Source organism: Panthera pardus, unplaced genomic scaffold, assembly GCF_024362965.1.
Source record: "Panthera pardus isolate Hobbes unplaced genomic scaffold, ASM2436296v1 HiC_scaffold_27, whole genome shotgun sequence".
Lineage (NCBI taxonomy): Eukaryota > Metazoa > Chordata > Mammalia > Carnivora > Felidae > Panthera > Panthera pardus.
This window is the reverse complement of record NW_026526843.1, coordinates 72,622,248-72,640,998: the sequence shown is the minus strand read 5'-3', so window position 1 is coordinate 72,640,998 and position 18,751 is coordinate 72,622,248. Positions and strand designations below refer to the sequence as shown.

Here is an 18,751-nt window from a genome sequence, read left to right as displayed (position 1 = left end):
CACTGCTGTGTAGGGAAGGGCCTGAGATTTTGTAGGCAAGTCTATTGTTCTGTTTATTAATCAAGGTAAATATCTAGGCCTAGCCCGAATAAATATCTGGGAATTTCCTATCCATATGTGAGTCTGTGCATATTTTCGATTTTCTATTTTTGATTAACAGTCCCTATCTCATGAGTGTAGGACTAGGATTTAGTGAAATAATTTATATAAACCACTGAACATGGTATTTAGTGTATAGTAACTTCTCAATAAATGGGAGTTTCCACAATTATCATAATCATAAATGATGTCAATTCAGTGTCTCCCTTCCAATATGAGTTTGCATGTCTGTTTCTAGAAGTGATTATAGCTACATGTGATTGCATGTTTCAGAATGTACAGGGTTTTCCCAGATATGGCTATGGATATGGCATATTCATGTTGTCTGTGTATATATGTATGTGAGTAAGTATATTTTGTGGAAAGTGGTATAGTAAGGTGATTAAGAATATAGACAATGGAATCATAATTTCTGGACTAACAACCCAACTCAACTGATTGTTAATGAGGTGACCTTGTTCAAATTACTTTACACTTCTATTCTGTAGTTTCTTCCTCCATAATGTAGGGATAATAATGGCATATGCTTCATAGTGCGGTTGTGAGGATTAAAATATTTAATCTACATGGGCTGCCTAGGTGGCTCAGTCAGTTAAGCGTTCGACTTCAGCCCAGGTTATGATCTAGCGGTTTGCGAGTTCAAGTCCCGCTTTGGGCTCTGTGCTGACAGCTTGGAGCCTGGAGCCTGTTTCGGATTCTGTGTCTTCCTCTCTCTCTGCCCATCCCCAGCTGATGCTCGCACTCTGTCTCTGTCAAAAATAAATAAACTTTGGGGCGCCTGGGTGGCTCAGTCGGCTGACTTCGGCTTAGGTCATGATCTCGCAGTCCGTGAGTTCCAGCCCCCTCTGTGCTGACAGCTCAGAGCCTGGAGCCTGTTTCAGATTCTGTGTCTCCCTCTCTCTGGCCCTCCCCTGTTCATGCTCTGTCTCTCTCTGTCTCAAAAATAAATAAACTTTAAAAAAAAAGTTTAAAAAAAAAAACTTAAAACAATTTAAAAAAAGATTTAATCTACATAAAACACATGGAATAGTGTCTGGCTTATGCACACTCAATAAATATCAATTTATTATTATTATTGTTATTATTATTAAAGTACAAAGGCTCTGTGTGACAGTGTGGTTTTATGTGTGGATGCAAGTGCGTGCATTTCTGCTTTTAGATAAGATTGCATAAGCTTATGTATGTGTATTTATATTATTGTCTGTGTTTCTGAGTTTGACTGTAGCTGTGTATGGTATGACTGAATGTTTCATCCCCCCCCCCCCCCGACAAGTCTAACATCTTGGCTGATGTACTATGAAAACCTAGAATGAAAGCCTGGAGGTTTTTGTTCTCACTCTGACTCAGGATTGGTCCAATAAAAAGGGTTTGTGCATTGCAGAGAACATTTCATCTGAGAAGTTAATATTTCCCTCACATATTCTCACTTGTTTTGTTTCACTTTTCACTTTTTTGAAGTATAACATATATGCAGAAAAGTGCACAAATGCTAAATTTATAGCTCAATATATTTTCCAAGTTTATAGCTCAATATATTTTCACAAACTGAATACACGCATGTAACCAGTATGTGTAGATCAAGATACATAACATTACTTAGAAGCTTTTATCCTCTTCTTTTCTTAGTCACTTTTCCCTTCCTAATGGGTAAACACTCTCCTGACTTCTAACAACATAGATTAGTTTTGCTTGATTTTGTGCTTTACAGAAATTAATTCATATAGAATGTACCTTTTTCTCTGGTTTCTGGTCTTGTTTCTTTCTGTAACATTACATTTGCAAGAGACATCCATATTTTTTATGTGAGGTTGTAGTGGGTTAATTATCATTGCTATATAGCATTCCTTTGTATGAATAAAATGCAATTTAGTCATTCATTCTAGTGTTCATGGACATTTAATTATCATTTGTTTTTAAAAACAATTCAAAGAGGATGGGAAGTGGCAACAATGAAAAAAGAAGCAGAGGAAGAATTGGTGACTTGGCTTAGGTAATAAGTGAGTTAGTGGCCAAATCAGGTTTCTAGTGCCTGTTTCCTGATTCTTGGGCCAGAGTACATTCTTACTTTTATACTGTTGAAGGAACTCTATCCAGATTTCTAATCTGAAAGAAGTGATACATAATTATCACTATAAGTGACCTTTTAACTTTGCTCTCCAAAGTCCAGTATACAGAGATTATTGAATGTTTCTTGAACTGAAAGGGATCAGGTAAGGGAGGGAGAGATTCTGGGCTAATTGGTTTTTGCTTTCTCAGGCATTTGGTTTGGCTCTTGCCTTTTTAGTTTTCCAGACACACACAAAGCCCTTTTGTTTTCTTTCTTTCTTTCTTTCTTTCTTTCTTTCTTTCTTTCTTTCTTTCATACCAGCAGCTATTCATTTGCCTGTTTCCCAGAGTTATGTGGGCCATGAAACCAGGCCATCTCTTCTGGGCTCTGTTGTTTCTGCAACCTTTGTGGCCCCGACTGACTGATGGGGCCACTCGAGTCTACTACTTGGGCATCCTGGATGTGCAGTGGAACTATGCTCCCAAGGGAAGGAATGTCGTCATGAACCAGCCTCTGGACAATGATACGTATGTTTAATCATTTGTGCAATTATAGCTGGAGGGGGGGGGGTACCACTGAGCTCAGGAGGTAGCCTTTTGAAGACCTTTTTTCAGGTTGTGGTTAGCCAGCTCCTGATCTCCATGGCCATACACCCAGTGGCACGTTTCCTGGTAAGATGGTTAGTTGACTCAGGTGCCAGCATCCTATATGGAGTCTGCTTTTCCACACTGAGGTGTCCCAGCATTTTTAGGGTCCTAAAGGTAATTCCATATTCTCTTGATTCTAAAATGTTATCTACAATGCTTTCAAAGAAGAAAGAAATGTGAAAAATATACAGTATTTCTAAGATGTATGTGATGGAACCATGCTACCATAGGTCGGTGTAACTATATCGATTTCAGATATGTGAAAATTTGAAAAATTATGGTAATCCTCAGAATCAGGTAACTAACAGTAATGGCTATCACTATGTGACACTTTCTCTATGACAGTCACCATACTAGAAATTTACATACTTTGTCTCACTTAATTCTCACAAAACTCTAGGATGTGAGTATGAATATCCTCATATTATAGATGAGAAAACTGAGATTCAGGAAGAGCAAGTGACCTGCCCAAGTCCCACAGCTAGTAAATGGAAGGGCTGGAATTTAAGCCTGGGTAAAGTGAATACAAAATTGGTACTCTTCTCACCATTCTGCCTTTCACAGTTTCCATAAGATTAACCTTTCTTTTTTAATGGTTATTTTCGAGAGAGAGAGAGAGAGAGAGAGATAGAGAAAGAGAGAGAGAGAGAGACAAAGTGTGAGTGGGAAGGGCAGAGGGAGAGGGAAACACAGAATCAGAAGCAGGTTCCAGGCTCTGAGCTATCAGCACAGAGTCCAACACGGGGTTCAAACCCATAAACTGTGAGATCATGACTTGAGCCGAAGTCGGACACTCAACCAACTGAGCCACCCAGGCTTCCTGAGATTAACCTTTCTTAATCTTAGAGGCTTGAAGATTCTCCACAAATATCTATTGGGGGAAAAAAAAGAAATGTATTAAAGAATCTTTTGTGATCTTGAGTCACTTTGTCTCCCCACAGTGTCAGAGTTTTCTAAAGTTGATTGTAATGCCTTAGAACTCTATAAGAAAAACTAAAGTAAGACTAGCAGCTATCTTTTTTTGAAAAACCACCTTCCTATCCATCTAGTTTTGGAGTAACAGTCTTTTTATTAAAGGTGTCCTTGAGGGATAACTTTATTATCTTCCATTCCCAATACTTTGAAATAATAGTTAACATTTATTAAGCTGTTACTATTTTCCAGGCACTGTCCTAAGCTCTTTATGTATTTAAAATTTTTTAGTCACCAGTATCGACTGGTACCATGATTACGTCCATTTTACAATGGGAAAAATATGCATAAAGAAGTTAAATAACTTGGGGCACCTGGGTGGCTCAGTTGGTTAAGCGCCCAACTCTTGACTTTGTCTCAGGTCATGATGTCACAGTTCATGAGTTTGAGCCCTACATTGGACTCTGTGCTGACAGTGCGGAGCCTACTTGGGATTCTGTCTTCTTCTCTTTCTGTCCCTCCCCCACTTGCTATCTCTCTCTCAATCTAAATACAAATAAACTTTTTTAAAAAAAAGCTAAGTAACTTTCTCAAAGTTCCACAAATTTGTAAATGACAATATGGGCAGTATGGGAATCATCTGGCTCCAGAGCTTGTGATCTTAACCATTATGCTAGAAGACCTCTCATATATAGCAAGATGACTCAAGGTCAGGTCATATGGATTGGGAGTTGATCACCTAAAAAGAGTGAGTCCGTAGTTGCTGTCTCTTCATTACTATATATTAGGTTGAAGTGTGAAATTGCCTTTTTTTTTGTAGTTTAAAAGTGGTCAAATATAAACAATTTAATATAGTCTAATTTCAATTTTATGTAGTTGAATTTAATGCTTCCCATTGTCTAACAGTTAGATTCTAACCTAAAGCTTCTGTGTTTTGATCAGTACAATCACATCTTCTCTTAAACAAAAATAGACATTTTTTGGTCAGCTCCCTCTGGAAAGGGTCTCCAGATGTTTAAAAACTGTGGCAAAATTGTGCATCGTTCTTTTCTTTCTTCCCAGAGTAGCTTCCAGCTTCTTAAAATCTGACAAGAACCGGATAGGGAGCAGCTACAAGAAGACCATCTACAAGGAATACAGAGATAGCTCTTATGTGGATGAAATAGCCCAGCCTACTTGGCTGGGCTTCTTGGGGCCAGTGTTGCAGGCTGAGGTGGGAGATGTCATCCTTATCCACCTGAAGAATTTTGCCACTCGTCCTTACACCATCCACCCCCATGGTGTTTTCTATGAGAAGGACTCAGAAGGTAAATCAGACCACCCTTTCTTTCTCCTATCCACAACAAAGACTGCATTTCTTTTAGTGTCATTTTAGAGAGAGGAGCTGGGAATGAAAATAATATTTAATCTCCTTATTGATCTGAATTGGCAGGGTAGATAATATGGAGATTCAATCTACCTTTTATCATAAAGAATTACTTGAATAAGATTTTTTCAAAATTTTATTTAAATTATAATTAGTTAAAATATGGTATAATATTGGTTTCAGGAGTAGAATCTAGTGATTCATCACTTATATATAATACCCAGTGCTCATCAAAACAAGTGCCCTCCATAATATACATAAAATATTTGACTGTACTTTGGGAAGAGAAGAGTGAGCTTCAAATGTAATGGAGTGTTATTCTAGTGTCACAGTCTTCTTTTTTTTTTTTTTTTTGCATCCATATACCACATTTAATATAATTTACATATGTTTAATTTACTTATATGTTGAGGTGGGTTTTACTTGACTAGTTAACATATTATATTTTGTAAACATTTATAATCCTAATTTCATTATTTTACCTTAACATTTTGAACAGCACATTCTTTCTTCTGAATCTTAAATAATTCCATAAGCCCTTGAAAAGCTTAGTGACCATCAGGTACTGTGCCCATGGGTTTATTTATTTATTTATTTTTAATTTTTAATTTATTTATTTAAATTCAAGTTAGTTAACATAGAGTGTAGTATTGGTTTCAGGAGTAGAACCCAGTGATTCATCACTTAAATATAACATCCAGTGTTCACCTTAGCACAGTGTCACAGTCTTCTGAAAGGTCCGGTTTTCTTCTTAAGAGGAAGTTCAGTTTACTAATCTGTAACCCCCATCCAATGGCCTATGATAATGACACAACACTGAGTGAGGGAAGTAGAAGGGAATCAGGTTTTGACTGGGCCACTAACGCCCTGTATCACCTTGGGTAAGTTATTTTCCACAGTTTTCTTCTCTGTAGAATAGGTAAGTGGACCAACTGATCATTAAGTTGGATTCATTTAAAAAAGTAATTCTAATATAGTTAACATTCAATGTTATATTAGATTCAGATGTACAATATAGTGATTCAACACTCCATACATCATCTGGTACTCATCACAAGTGCCCTCCTTAATCCCCATCACTTATTTAAGTCATCCCCCCACCCACCTTCCCTCTGATAACCATCAATTTGTTCTTTATAGTTATGAGTCTGTTTCTTGGTTTCTTCCCCCTCCCCGTTTTATTTCTTTTGCTTATATGTTTTCTTTCTTAAATTCCACATATGAGTGAAATCACATGGCATTTGTCTTTCTCTGACTGAATGATTTTGCTTAGCATAATACTTCATAGTTCTATTCATGTCATTGCAAATGGCAAGATTTCATTCTTTTTATGGCTGAATAATACTCCATTGCATATATATCTATATATCTATATATCAATATCTATATCTATATATCAATATCTATATCTATCTATCTATCTATCTATCTATATTATATATATAAGCAACAGAAATAAAACGGGGAGGGGGAAGAAACCAAGAAACAGACTCATACCTCTATAGATATCTATATTATAGATAGATAGATATATAGATAGATATCATATCTTCTTTATCCATCCATCAATGGATGGACACCTGGGCTGCTTCCATGTCTTGACTATTGTAAGTAATGCTACTATAAACATTGGGGTGTATGTATCCCTTTGAATTAGTGTTTTTGCTCTACTCTAGAGGAAGGGGGTGGGTCCACACAGTGCTGGGTCCTTTAAGACGTCAAGTTTTGAATCCCAGCCATGTGCCAAAGAAGCACACAGGAGAGCTGTGGTGCAGGGTAAGTTGACTGATCTTGCTATTCTGTGATGGCTGCCTGAACAGTGCAGGGTGTGAGATCCCCTGTCTGGGAACAAGAGATTAGGGTGGTGCCATTTCCCCCCCAACACCAACAGGATGGGACCTCAGAGCAGCACAGCAGCCTCCAGTGTAGGCAGGGCATATTTACACTAAACCCACCCCCCTGTGCCTGGAAACTGCATATTTACTAGAACAAGACTGACTTTAAGCCAGCACAGAATGTCTCTCCTCTAGAAGACCAGCATAGGCAGCACCCAACATTCACTAAATATACTGAAAATTGAGTGCTTCAAAATGACATCTGCAGTTCTGGTGGAAATAGGTCCAGGCTTATTTTTTTCCTGTTTTTTCCTTTCTTCTTCTTCTTTTTTTTCCTTTTTTTTTTTTTTTTTTTTTTTTTTTTGAATCAGGTTCATAGTTTCTTGTTTGTTTCATTTCCTTTTCTGTTCTTTTTTTTTTTTTTTTTGGTCATTCTTCTTTGTGTATTTTCTTTTTCTTTTTACTTTACTTTTTTTTTTCCTTTATTTTTCTCTGGAATCGACTGTATAGTTTTTTTTTTAATTCGCTGCTTTTTTTAAATTCCCTTTCCATTTCTCTTGTTTTGGGGAATCAGGATTTTTTCCTCCAGGCTTATTTTAACAATCAAATCAAATCACACCTATTTAAATGTCCAAACACTTCCCATTAAAAACTCAGCAGAGGACTGACCAGTGGGAAAGAGCAGACAAAACACAACAGCAGAGTGCACACAGCATATACCAGAAATACTTCTTGAAGTGCCATGTGACCCCTTTTTAATATAGCAGTACTCTCAGTTTCAGGAAACATAACAAGCTTTTAAAACATGCAAAAGGCAGAAACTTAGCCAAAATGACAAGAGGAATTCTTCCCAAAAGAAAGATCAAGAAGAAATCATAGCCAGGGAGTTGCTCAAAAAACATATAAACAATACATCTGAACAAGAGTTTAGAACAACTGTCATAAGACTACTAGCTGGGCTTGAAAAAGGCATAGAAGACACCAGAGAAACCCTTACTGAATAGATCAAAGACCTAAAATCTAGTGAGGCTGAAATAAAAATTCTATAACTGAGATGCAAAACCAACTGGATTAGTCACAATGAGGACTGAAGAAGCAGAGGAGAGAATAGGTGATACAGAAGATAAAATTGTGGAAAATAATGAAGTTGAAAATAAGAGGTAAAGTAAACTATTACATCATGAGGGGAGACTTAGGGAACTTAGTGACTCCATAAAATGAAACAATATCTGTATCATAAAAGTCCCAGGGGCAGATGAACATGTAAAAAGGGGCAGAAGATTTATTCAAACAAATTATCGCTGAGAAGTTCCCTAATCTGGGGACAAAAAAAGGCATTCAAGTCCAAGAGACACAAAGAACTCCCCTCAAAATCAGCAAAACCCTGTCATCAGCTTGACATATCAGAGTGAAACCTGAAAAATACAAAACTAAGAAATAATTTGGAAAGCAGCTAGGGACAAATGTCCTTAACCTACAAGGGTAGACACACATATGGTTAGCATCAGACTTGTCCACTAAAACTTGGCAAGCCAGAATGGAGTGGCAGGAGATATTTCACATGCTGAATAAGAAAAATATGCAGCCAAAAATTCTTTATACAGCAAGGCTGCCATTTAGAATAGAAGGAGAGATAAAGAGTTTCTCAGTTTTTTTTTCTTTTTCTTCTTCTTTGGGGTCGATCCCCAGTAGTGTGATTACTGAATCATAGGGTAGTTTTATTTTTAATATTTTGAGGAACTTCAGTCAGCTTTAGATTGAAATTCTGTAATTGTCTATTTTCCAAAGAGGGCCTGAAGAAAGGGCGGTGGGGGCAGGAATTCTGTCTTCTTTCTTGCTTCTATGCCATTGGTTTTGCACGAGGATACTATTGGATCAGGCTGTGCAGCACTTTCCATGGCCACAGCTCCTTCTCCAATGGCTGGCACCTCTCCAGGTGCTGGGAGGTTGATATAAAGTCTGTGGTTCTTTGGCTGGATATTACCTGAACAGGTGCCCTCTTCAGGTGTGAGGACCACTGTTTCATATATCATCCCTCTCTTGGCTTCTATATCTGTTACATTCGTTCTCACTCACCGAGACTGGGCATGTGCAATTTCATTTTCTAGGCTCCCTATACCCAGATGGCTCCTCTGGTCAGCTAAAAGTTGATGACTTTGTTCCCCCGGGAGGCAGCCACATTTACAACTGGACCATTCCAGAAGGCCACGCACCCACTGATGCTGACCCAGCATGCCTCACCTGGATCTACCATTCTCATGTAGATGCTCCACGAGACATTGCTACTGGTCTCATTGGACCCCTTATCACTTGTAAAAGAGGTACAGACCCCATGGGTGAGCTACTGAGATGTGGTGTGGGATATTTCCAGGAAGCAGTGATGTGTGTTGGATCACCTACATATTAAACAGCAACCTCAAGGAGTGTTAATCCAGCACCTTTATTTATTATTAGGAATAAACCATGCTAAACTTTCTTTCTACTATTTTCTTTTATTTCATTACCTTTCAAAAAACTTTCGGGGCACTTGGGTGGCTCACTTGGTTAAGTGTTTGACTTTGGCTCAGGTCATGATCTTGTGGTTTGTGAGTTCAAGTGCTGCATCAGTCTCTGTGCTGACAGCTTGGAGCCTAAAGCCTGCTTCAGATTTTGTGTCTCCCTCTCTCTTCCCCTCCCCAACTCTTCCTCTCTCAAAAAAATAAATAAACATTTAAAAAATAATAATGTTTTCTTATTTTTTCTTACTTCATTTTAAAACCTTGAATTAGTAATGATGAGAGTCAAGTAACATAAAAGTAAGGTGTGCACTAAGAGTTTAAGTGTGATTTATATCAAAAGTGGAGCCAATAGGATTTGGGGAGAACTGGAACTTGGTTGGAAATATGATAAGTTTAAGTACTGCCAGGCCCAGAAGACCTGGGTGTTGCAGAAGTATGGTCAGATTAAAGCCCTGGGTTGAAGGCATAGGTAGGGATGGTGGGAGGGATATTAATCGTATATGCTTAACCTTCAAGTCCTAGGATCAACTGAATTGGGTTTAACGGGGGTAATAGAAATTTGGAAATCAAAATTAGCAGCAAAAGGGGTGTCAGGGTGGCTCAGTCAGTTAAGCATCTGATTCTTGATTTTGGCTCAGGTCATGATCTCACGGTTTGTGAGTTTGAGACCCAGTTGGGCTCTGTGCCGATAGCACAGAGCTTTCTTTGGATCTTTTCTCTCCCCCTTCTTTCTCTCTGCCCCTCCCCCACTTGCTCTCTCTGTCTAAAAATAAATAAATAAACATTTAAAAATAGGAAAATAAAAGAAATTATCAGCAAAAGGCCTCATCTGTTTTCCTGTTGACAACAGACTCTTAAGTCACCCTGTCTTGCTATTTCTTTCTTATGAGTACCCTTTGTAGGTTACTGTTGCTAAGGAAGGGATGTTTTCAAGGGCATCTTTCTTTCTTACTCTAGGAACCCTGGATGGGAATTCCCCTCCTCAGCGGAAGGATGTGGACAGTTATTTCTTCCTGCTCTTCAGTGTGGTAGATGAGAACCTTAGCTGGCATATTGATGAGAACATTGTCACTTACTGCTCAGACCCTGCCTCAGTAGACAAAGAAGATGAAGCCTTTCAGGAAAGCAATAGGATGCATGGTGAGCTGGGAGAGGGTGGCCACACCATGACAGTGAAGACTGATGGAGAGTTTGTACTGGGCCTAGCATTTGGTGGATACTTTCACATATTTGGTTCTTTTTAACTTCACAAGAACTTAAAATAGTAGGTGTCTTTTCCCTGTTTTACCTATAAGGAAACTGAGGATCCAGGATTACAGCTAACAGATCTGTCAGCTGTTATCCAGCTAACAGATAAACTGCACAGCTAAAATTCTAACCCTTACCTGTATGACTGCACAGTCTGTGCTCTTGCCATTAGATGCCCTGCCTTCTAATGTGGAATGGCCTAGGTTATCAATTCCAAAGTCATGTACCATATGCTCAGTCACTCAGGGTGAGTGTTGCCCACCGATACAATTAGTCAACATTTCTTTGTCCTAAAAAGGTTAGAAGAACTACCCACTTTGTGGGGGAAATGGTTGGCAATGAGGTAGTTGATCATCTTAATTAAATCTAAAACAAACTAAAGACACAAAAGCCCTGAGTCATGAGCAGATAACTTATTTTAGTAATAGAAACAATTTGATTTTATTTTTGTTTAATTAAGAAAGGGATTTACTTCTTCTCAAAGCCAGACAATTCCAAGGGGAGATGAAAACTCAGATGGAAGATGTAGGGATGGCTTGCACAGTTCAAATTTATCTTTAGTGTAACAACAATTGCTTTTGATAACCATGGTAATTAGTTAACTTGACAATTGTCCTGTGGAAATTTCCGAAGGAAATTGGCCTGGAATGAAAGATTAGCTTGCAAAATAAACCCCATTCTTTAGAAAACTTCTTCAGATTTCTGGGTTGGAATCTTGGTTCTATCACTTAATAGCTCTGTGGCTTTAGGAGAGAAGTAACTTTATTTCTCTGAGCCTTGGTTTTCTCGTTGTTTGCTTGAGAGCAACAATATCTGCTTATTTCCCAGGAGTGTTTGTAAGGTTTTAAATGAAATAAAGCATATGGTCAACATAGTCTGCTTTTTAAAAATTTATTTAAATGTTATCTATCATTTTTGTCCGATGGCAAACCTTCTCCCATTAGGCTGTATTTTCCTAACTCTGATATTTTATTTGGATTTTTATTTGCAGCAATCAATGGCTTTGTTTTTGGTAACTTACCGGATCTAAGCATGTGTGCACAGAAGAGTGTGGCCTGGCACTTGTTTGGCATGGGCAATGAAGTAGATGTCCACACAGCTTTCTTCCATGGACAAATACTAACCATCCGGGGCCACCGCACTGATGTGGCTCACATCTTTCCAGCCACCTTTGTGACTGCTGAGATGGTGCCTCAGGAACCTGGCACCTGGTTGATTAGCTGTCAAGTGAATAGTCACTTGCGAGGTGAGATTAAGCAACTCTGACCCTTGAAGTATAGAAGAGAGACGGTATTAATGGTCATCAGGTGTCTGGAGCCATAAGATAGGTCTTTCAGGTGGGACAGCTAGGTATAAAGAATGAAATACTAGACTAGAATTCTGGGACCTAGCCAGGACTTTCCCTAGCTCAGCAGTTAACATGCTGTCCTCTTTGCTCGGAATTCGAAGGAATTAAGATCTGGAGCAATTTGCAGCTTATTGAACAGGGAATGAAGGAGAAATTAAAGAATAGTAAGGCTTTTTCAGGAGATCATAGAGTACTGTGAGCAAGTAGTGATGCTCTAGTTGGGAACCAACAGTTATAGGGGTAGAAGATTTGGTTTTCAGAGAGAACATTGTTGAAGTAATGACATAGTGCATTGAGGAGCATCAAAGGAGAGGGAGAATATATGAGACAATGAAGAGCACTAGATGAGTGATTAGAAGGTTTGAGATATTGTCTCACCTCTGTGAGAAACTCACTGTATGACTTTGGAAAAGTGTTTTCCCATGTATAGACCTCATTTTCCACATCTATAAAATTTGTTAGATCATTGCTAGCTCTTTCTTTTTTTTCTTTCAAATTTTTATTTAAATTCTAGTTAGGTAACATATAGTATAATATTGAGCTCACACTTTCTAGAATGATTTGATATATAATAAATTAGGTGGATCTCAGGAAGGTAATATGAGCCAGCCAGAAAAACCTGAACTCAAATCTTGGTTCTACCAGTTGTTTAATTAACTTTGGTTGAGCTCAGGTAACTTCTCTGAGAGAAGAAAATAAGCATTCCAATTTGCAGTTAAAAGATAGGATTATAAATCTCAGTTTCACCATTGACTAGCTGTGTAATCTTGGGCAAGTTTCTTAACCTCTCTGATCCTTAGTTTTCTTCATCTGCAAAAGGGCACATTAAAAGTCTGTTTCACAAGACTTTTAATCCTCATAATCATATGAGGATTGAAGGAGGTAACATGTAAAGGTAACATAAGGTATTATTATCTGTTATTACTATGCATACCTCAATGTAAATTCTTGCACATTTGGAGATACTATTTATAATTCAAATTTTCCTGGGGTGCCTGGGTGGCTCAGTTGGTTAGGCATCTGACTTCAGCTCAGGTCATGACCTCACGGCTTGTGAGTTTGAGCCCCGCATCAGGCTCTGTGCTGACAGCTCAGAACCTGGAGCCTGCTTCAGATTCTGTGTCTCCCTCTCTCTTTGCCCCTCCCCTGCTCATGTTCTGTCTGTCCCTCTCTCTCTCTCTGTCTCAAGAATAAACATTATTATTATTATTATTATTATTTATAATTTGAATTTTCCTGACATTCCCAAGTCTGCAGCTTCATCTCTATGTATAGAAGAAGTTCCATTATTTTGGGAACTTTCCAGTTTACATGTAACTTACTTCCCTTTTTCTTCTTACTCCTCTTTTTAAAAAAATGTGATGCTCCTGTCAGCCCAGTGTAGACTTCCCTATTCTCATTTACAAAACAGGGGTTAAAGCTCAGATCTAGGAAGTGACTGGCCTAAGGTCATATAGCGAGTGATAAGGATTAGATTTGAACTCAGGTATTTCTGACTTCAAACTCTGTGATGTTGCTACAATGTAAGCCTTTTGAAGAAGCAAGAATGTGATCTAGTAAACAAACAAGTGGTGGTGAGCAAGTGAAGGTACTTGAATTCCCACATGGAATTCCCACATGGAATGCTCCCTTTCTCCCAGTCACGCTGTTAAGGAGTAAAAGAAAGTGGCATAGTGAAGGAGGGGGTAACAGGAGAAGGAGGAAGGTGGGTCATCTGGGTATACGACCTGTTGGGTAGAATGGATCCAGCCATTATGTTCTTCCTCCAGATGGCATGCAAGCACTCTACCAGGTCAAGTCTTGCTCCATGACTCCTCCCATGAACCAACTCACAGGCAAAGTCCGGCAGTACTTCATTGAGGCCCGTGAGATTCTATGGGACTATGGCCCGATGGGGCATGATGGGAGTACTGGGAAGAATTTGAAGGAGCCAGGCAGGTAAGAGGCAGTGGGCTTCCTCCCCCAGCTCCTGGGACCAGACCACCACCTTTTACACCCTCTCAGAAATCTTTCACTTCACTTAGACGTTACAATCATTGTCTGGCTGGAATTACATGACACAACTCTTAGCCAAATTCTTGTGGTCCCTTAGAGAGTTTGCTCTTAGGAAGCTACAAAGATTTTTGTAGGGTTATGTCATATTCTCAGCAAAGGATCCAAGTAGAGTTTGAGATTGCTCCTGTTATGATCCCAGGCCACATTCAGAAAATAAAACTCAAAAGAAACCAGAACAGTTGAAATGGCATTTATCCAATTCTTCTTTATTTGACTCATTGTTTACCTCATGGTCCTTTCCTTTCTTTTCTACAGCCTGAAGGAGGCAATTGAAAAGGAGTGTAAAAAGCACTGTGAGAAATGTAGGAAAAGTGGGAGAAACCCACCTTGTAGCCATTCCATTCTCATCCTTTTGGAAGAACTTCTCCAAATTCTTCTACCTTACCCATGAATCACGTAGGGAAAATAGAGCAGAAGGTTAGTTCCCTATTCAGTTGCTAGGCCTTAACTTATACTGACTCACTGGGCTATCAGTGATTCCAGATCTTTTACAGAAGAGGTACTTAGAAAATGACTAGGAGAGTTTTGGGAGGAATATTCTAGGGCACCTGTCATGTTTATTCTTCTAGTGAGAAATAATGGAATGAATCTGCAGAAACCATAAGAAAGTAGGAACTTGGATCTCAGCATAGCTTCTAGAATCTCCAACTGTGCTTGCTAAGTTTTTTGGCTTTCATTTTTAAGTTAAGAATATTTTTGATTAAGGTGAGAAAGGATCTTGAATACATGAGGATAATTAGGACATGTATAAGGCTATGTGACTTAAGAGGGCAGAACTTTTCCCATCGTCTGGAACTTGCAAAGGGAAGATTTCAGTCTACTATAAAGAATCCCAACCATTAAAACTCCAATAACAAGAAGGATTTGTTTTCTCTGAAAATAAGTCCACTGATCTTTGAAAGACTCAAGCAGGCAGAAGCTATATATCACTAATTAGTGGTGTCATCAAAGGATATAACTTCACTGTGTGGAATTTAACCTGGGTTATCCCTGAGGTTCTTACTAAACATAAGTACCCATAACTTAATGAGACCAAGGATGAGGTGGGGATCTATATGATACATAATTAAATCATATGACATTTACCTCTTTATATCCAGTGGCTCAGATAAATTCTTCCAGAAGAGCTCCAGTCGAATTGGGGGCACTTACTGGAAAGTCCGATATGAAGCCTTCCAAGATGAGACATTCCAGGAAAAGGTGCAGATGGAGGAAAATACGCATCTTGGAATCCTGGGTGAGGAATTCTTAACATATGAAATTCATTTACTGGAACCTGAGAACTGGTGAGGACTTAGACACTGGAACCTGGGGCACCTCAGAGGTACACTTGAAACAAGCATCTCCCAAACCGAGTCCTGAGGGATGAATATCTGGTGAAAAAAAGGTTACAAGTCTGAAAGTGTTTGAAAAACACTAGGTTAAACGTGGTCAAATAGTGTTTGCTGCAGGACTTCTCATAAACTTGTATTTATTTTTGTTCATCAAAAATATTCAAAATGTGAAGAATATATAGAATTCATCATACTTAATTACTGAACTTTTTATTAGTGAACATCTTCTGGTAACACTGTTATACAGATCACACTTTAATTTTTTTAACATTTGTTTATCCTTGATGGGGGCAGAGAGAGAGGGAGACACAGAATCTGAAGTAGGGCCCAGACTCTGAGCTGTCAGCACAGAACCCAACATGGGGCTTGAACCCACGAGCTGCAAGATCATGACCTGAGTTGAAGTTGGATGCCTTACTGACTGAGCCACCCAAGCGTCCCCAGATTACACTTTTAGAAGTGCTTCTCTAGGTATATTTCTTTTTTTTTTTTTTTTTCTTTTTTTTTTTTTTTTTTTCTTTTTTTTTTCTTTTTTAATATATGAAATTTACTGTCAAATTGGTTTCCATACAACACCCAGTGCTCATCCCAAAAGGTGCCCTCCTCAATACCCATCACCCACCCTGTCCTCCCTCCCACCCTGCCCTCCCTCCCACCCCCCATCAACCCTCAGTTTGTTCTCAGGTTTTTTTTTGTTTTTTTTTTTTTTTTGTATGTCCAAAGTTTTATTTATTTATTTTTTTTCTCTTTTTATTTTTTTTTATTTTTTTATTTTTTTTATTTTTTTAATATATGAAATTTACTGTCAAATTGGTTTCCATACAACACCCAGTGCTCATCCCAAAAGGTGCCCTCCTCAATACCCATCACCCACCCTGCCCTCCCTCCCACCCTGCCCTCCCTCCCACCCCCCATCAACCCTCAGTTTGTTCTCAGTTTTTAACAGTCTCTAATGCTTTGGCTCTCTCCCACTCTAACCTCTTTTTTTTTTTTTTTTTTTTTTCCTTCCCCTCCCCCATGGGTTTCTGTTATGTTTCTCAGGATCCACATAAGAGTGAAACCATATGGTATCTGTCTTTCTCTGTATGGCTTATTTCACTTAGCATCACACTCTCCAGTTCCATCCATGTTGCTACAAAAGGCCATATTTCATTTTTTCTCATTGCCACGTAGTATTCCATTGTGTATATAAACCACAGTTTCTTTATCCATTCATCAGTTGATGGACATTTAGGCTCTTTCCATAATTTGGCTATTGTTGAGAGTGCCGCTATAAACATTGGGGTACAGGTGCCCCTATGCATCAGTACTCCTGTATCCCTTGGATAAATTCCTAGCAGTGCTATTGCTGGGTCATAGGGTAGGTCTATTTTTAATTTTCTGAGGAACCTCCACACTGCTTTCCAGAGCGGCTGCACCAATTTGCATTCCCACCAACAGTGCAAGAGGGTTCCTGTTTCTCCACATCCTCTCCAGCATCTATAGTCTCCTGATTTCTTCATTTGGGCCACTCTGACTGGCGTGAGGTGGTATCTGAGTGTGGTTTTGATTTGTATTTCCCTGATAAGGAGCGACGTTGAACATCTTTTCATGTGCCTGTTGGCCATCCGGATGTCTTCTTTAGAGAAGTGTCTATTCATGTTTTCTGCCCATTTCTTCACTGGGTTATTTGTTTTTCGGGTGTGGAGTTTGATGAGCTCTTTATAGATTTTGGATACTAGCCCCTTGTCCGATGTGTCATTTGCAAATATCTTTTCCCATTCCGTTGGTTGCCTTTTAGTTTTGTTGGTTGTTTCCTTTGCTGTGCAGAAGCTTTTTATCTTCATAGGGTCCCAGTAATTCACTTTTGCTTTTAATTCCCTTGCCTTTGGGGATGTGCCGAGTAAGAGATTGCTACGGCTGAGGTCAGAGAGGTCTTTTCCTGCTTTCTCCTCTAAGGTTTTGATGGTTTCCTGTCTCACATTCAGGTCCTTTATCCATTTTGAGTTTATTTTTGTGAATGGTGTGAGAAAGTGGTCTAGTTTCAACCTTCTGCATGTTGCTGTCCAGTTCTCCCAGCACCATTTGTTAAAGAGACTGTCTTTTTTCCATTGGATGTTCTTTCCTGCTTTGTCAAAGATGAGTTGGCCATACGTTTGTGGGTCTAGTTCTGGGGTTTCTATTCTATTCCATTGGTCTATGTGTCTGTTTTTATGCCAATACCATGCTGTCTTGATGATGACAGCTTTGTAGTAGAGGCTAAAGTCTGGGATTGTGATGCCTCCTGCTTTGGTCTTCTTCTTCAAAATTACTTTGGCTATTCGGGGCCTTTTGTGGTTCCATATGAATTTTAGGATTGCTTGTTCTAGTTTCGAGAAGAATGCTGGTGCAATTTTGATTGGGATTGCATTGAATGTGTAGATAGCTTTGGGTAGTATTGACATTTTGACAATATTTATTCTTCCAATCCATGAGCAGGGAATGTCTTTCCATTTCTTTATATCTTCTTCAATTACCTGCATAAGCTTTCTATAGTTTTCAGCATACAGATCTTTTACATCTTTGGTTAGATTTATTCCTAGGTATTTTATGCTTCTTGGTGCAATTGTGAATGGGATCAGTTTCTTCATTTGTCTTTCTGTTGCTTCATTGTTAGTGTATAAGAATGCAACTGATTTCTGCACATTGATTTTGTATCCTGCAACTTTGCTGAATTCATGTATCAGTTCTAGTAGACTTTTGGTGGAGTCTATCGGATTTTCCATGTATAATATCATGTCATCTGCAAAAAGCGAAAGCTTGACTTCATCTTTGCCAATTTTGATGCCTTTGATTTCCTTTTGTTGTCTGATTGCTGATGCTAGAACTTCCAGCACTATATTAAACAGCAGCGGTGACAGTGGGCATCCCTGTCGTGTTCCTGATCTCAGGGAAAAAGCTCTCAGTTTTTCCCCGTTGAGGATGATGTTAGCTGTGGGCTTTTCATAAATGGCCTTTATGATCTTTAAGTATGTTCCTTCTATCCCGACTTTCTCAAGGGTTTTTATTAAGAAAGGGTGCTGGATTTTGTCAAAGGCCTTTTCTGCATCGATTGACAGGATCATATGGTTCTTCTCTTTTTTTTTGTTAATGTGATGTATCACGTTGATCGATTTGCGAATGTTGAACCAGCCCTGCATCCCAGGAATGAATCCCACTTGATCATGGTGAATAATTCTTTTTATATGCTGTTGAATTCGATTTGCTAGTATCTTATTAAGAATTTTTGCATCCATATTCATCAGGGATATTGGCCTGTAGTTCTCTTTTTTTACTGGGTCTCTGTCTGGTTTAGGAATCAAAGTAATACTGGCTTCATAGAATGAGTCTGGAAGTTTTCCTTC

The 18,751-nt window shown here is 38.8% G+C and overlaps 1 protein-coding gene across 6 annotated transcripts in view; it reads left to right on the top strand.

Moving 5' to 3' along the window:
- HEPH (hephaestin) overlaps positions 1-18,751 on the top strand; it is a 113,548-nt gene that overhangs the window by 6,350 nt on the left and 88,447 nt on the right. For 2 of the 6 annotated variants that reach the window (XM_019428575.2, XM_053891538.1), the window contains exons 2-8: positions 2,494-2,673; positions 4,768-5,012; positions 9,015-9,227; positions 10,362-10,544; positions 11,644-11,898; positions 13,770-13,938; positions 15,156-15,292. In XM_019428575.2, coding sequence (XP_019284120.2) covers positions 2,498-2,673; positions 4,768-5,012; positions 9,015-9,227; positions 10,362-10,544; positions 11,644-11,898; positions 13,770-13,938; positions 15,156-15,292 — 1,378 coding nt within the window. In that variant the 5' untranslated portion in view covers positions 2,494-2,497. Of the gene's footprint in view, positions 1-2,467; positions 2,674-4,767; positions 5,013-9,014; positions 9,228-10,361; positions 10,545-11,643; positions 11,899-13,769; positions 13,939-15,155; positions 15,293-18,751 lie in introns of all 6 variants that reach the window. The other 4 variants (XM_019428573.2, XM_019428572.2, XM_019428574.2 and 1 more) reach the window with 3 other exon arrangements.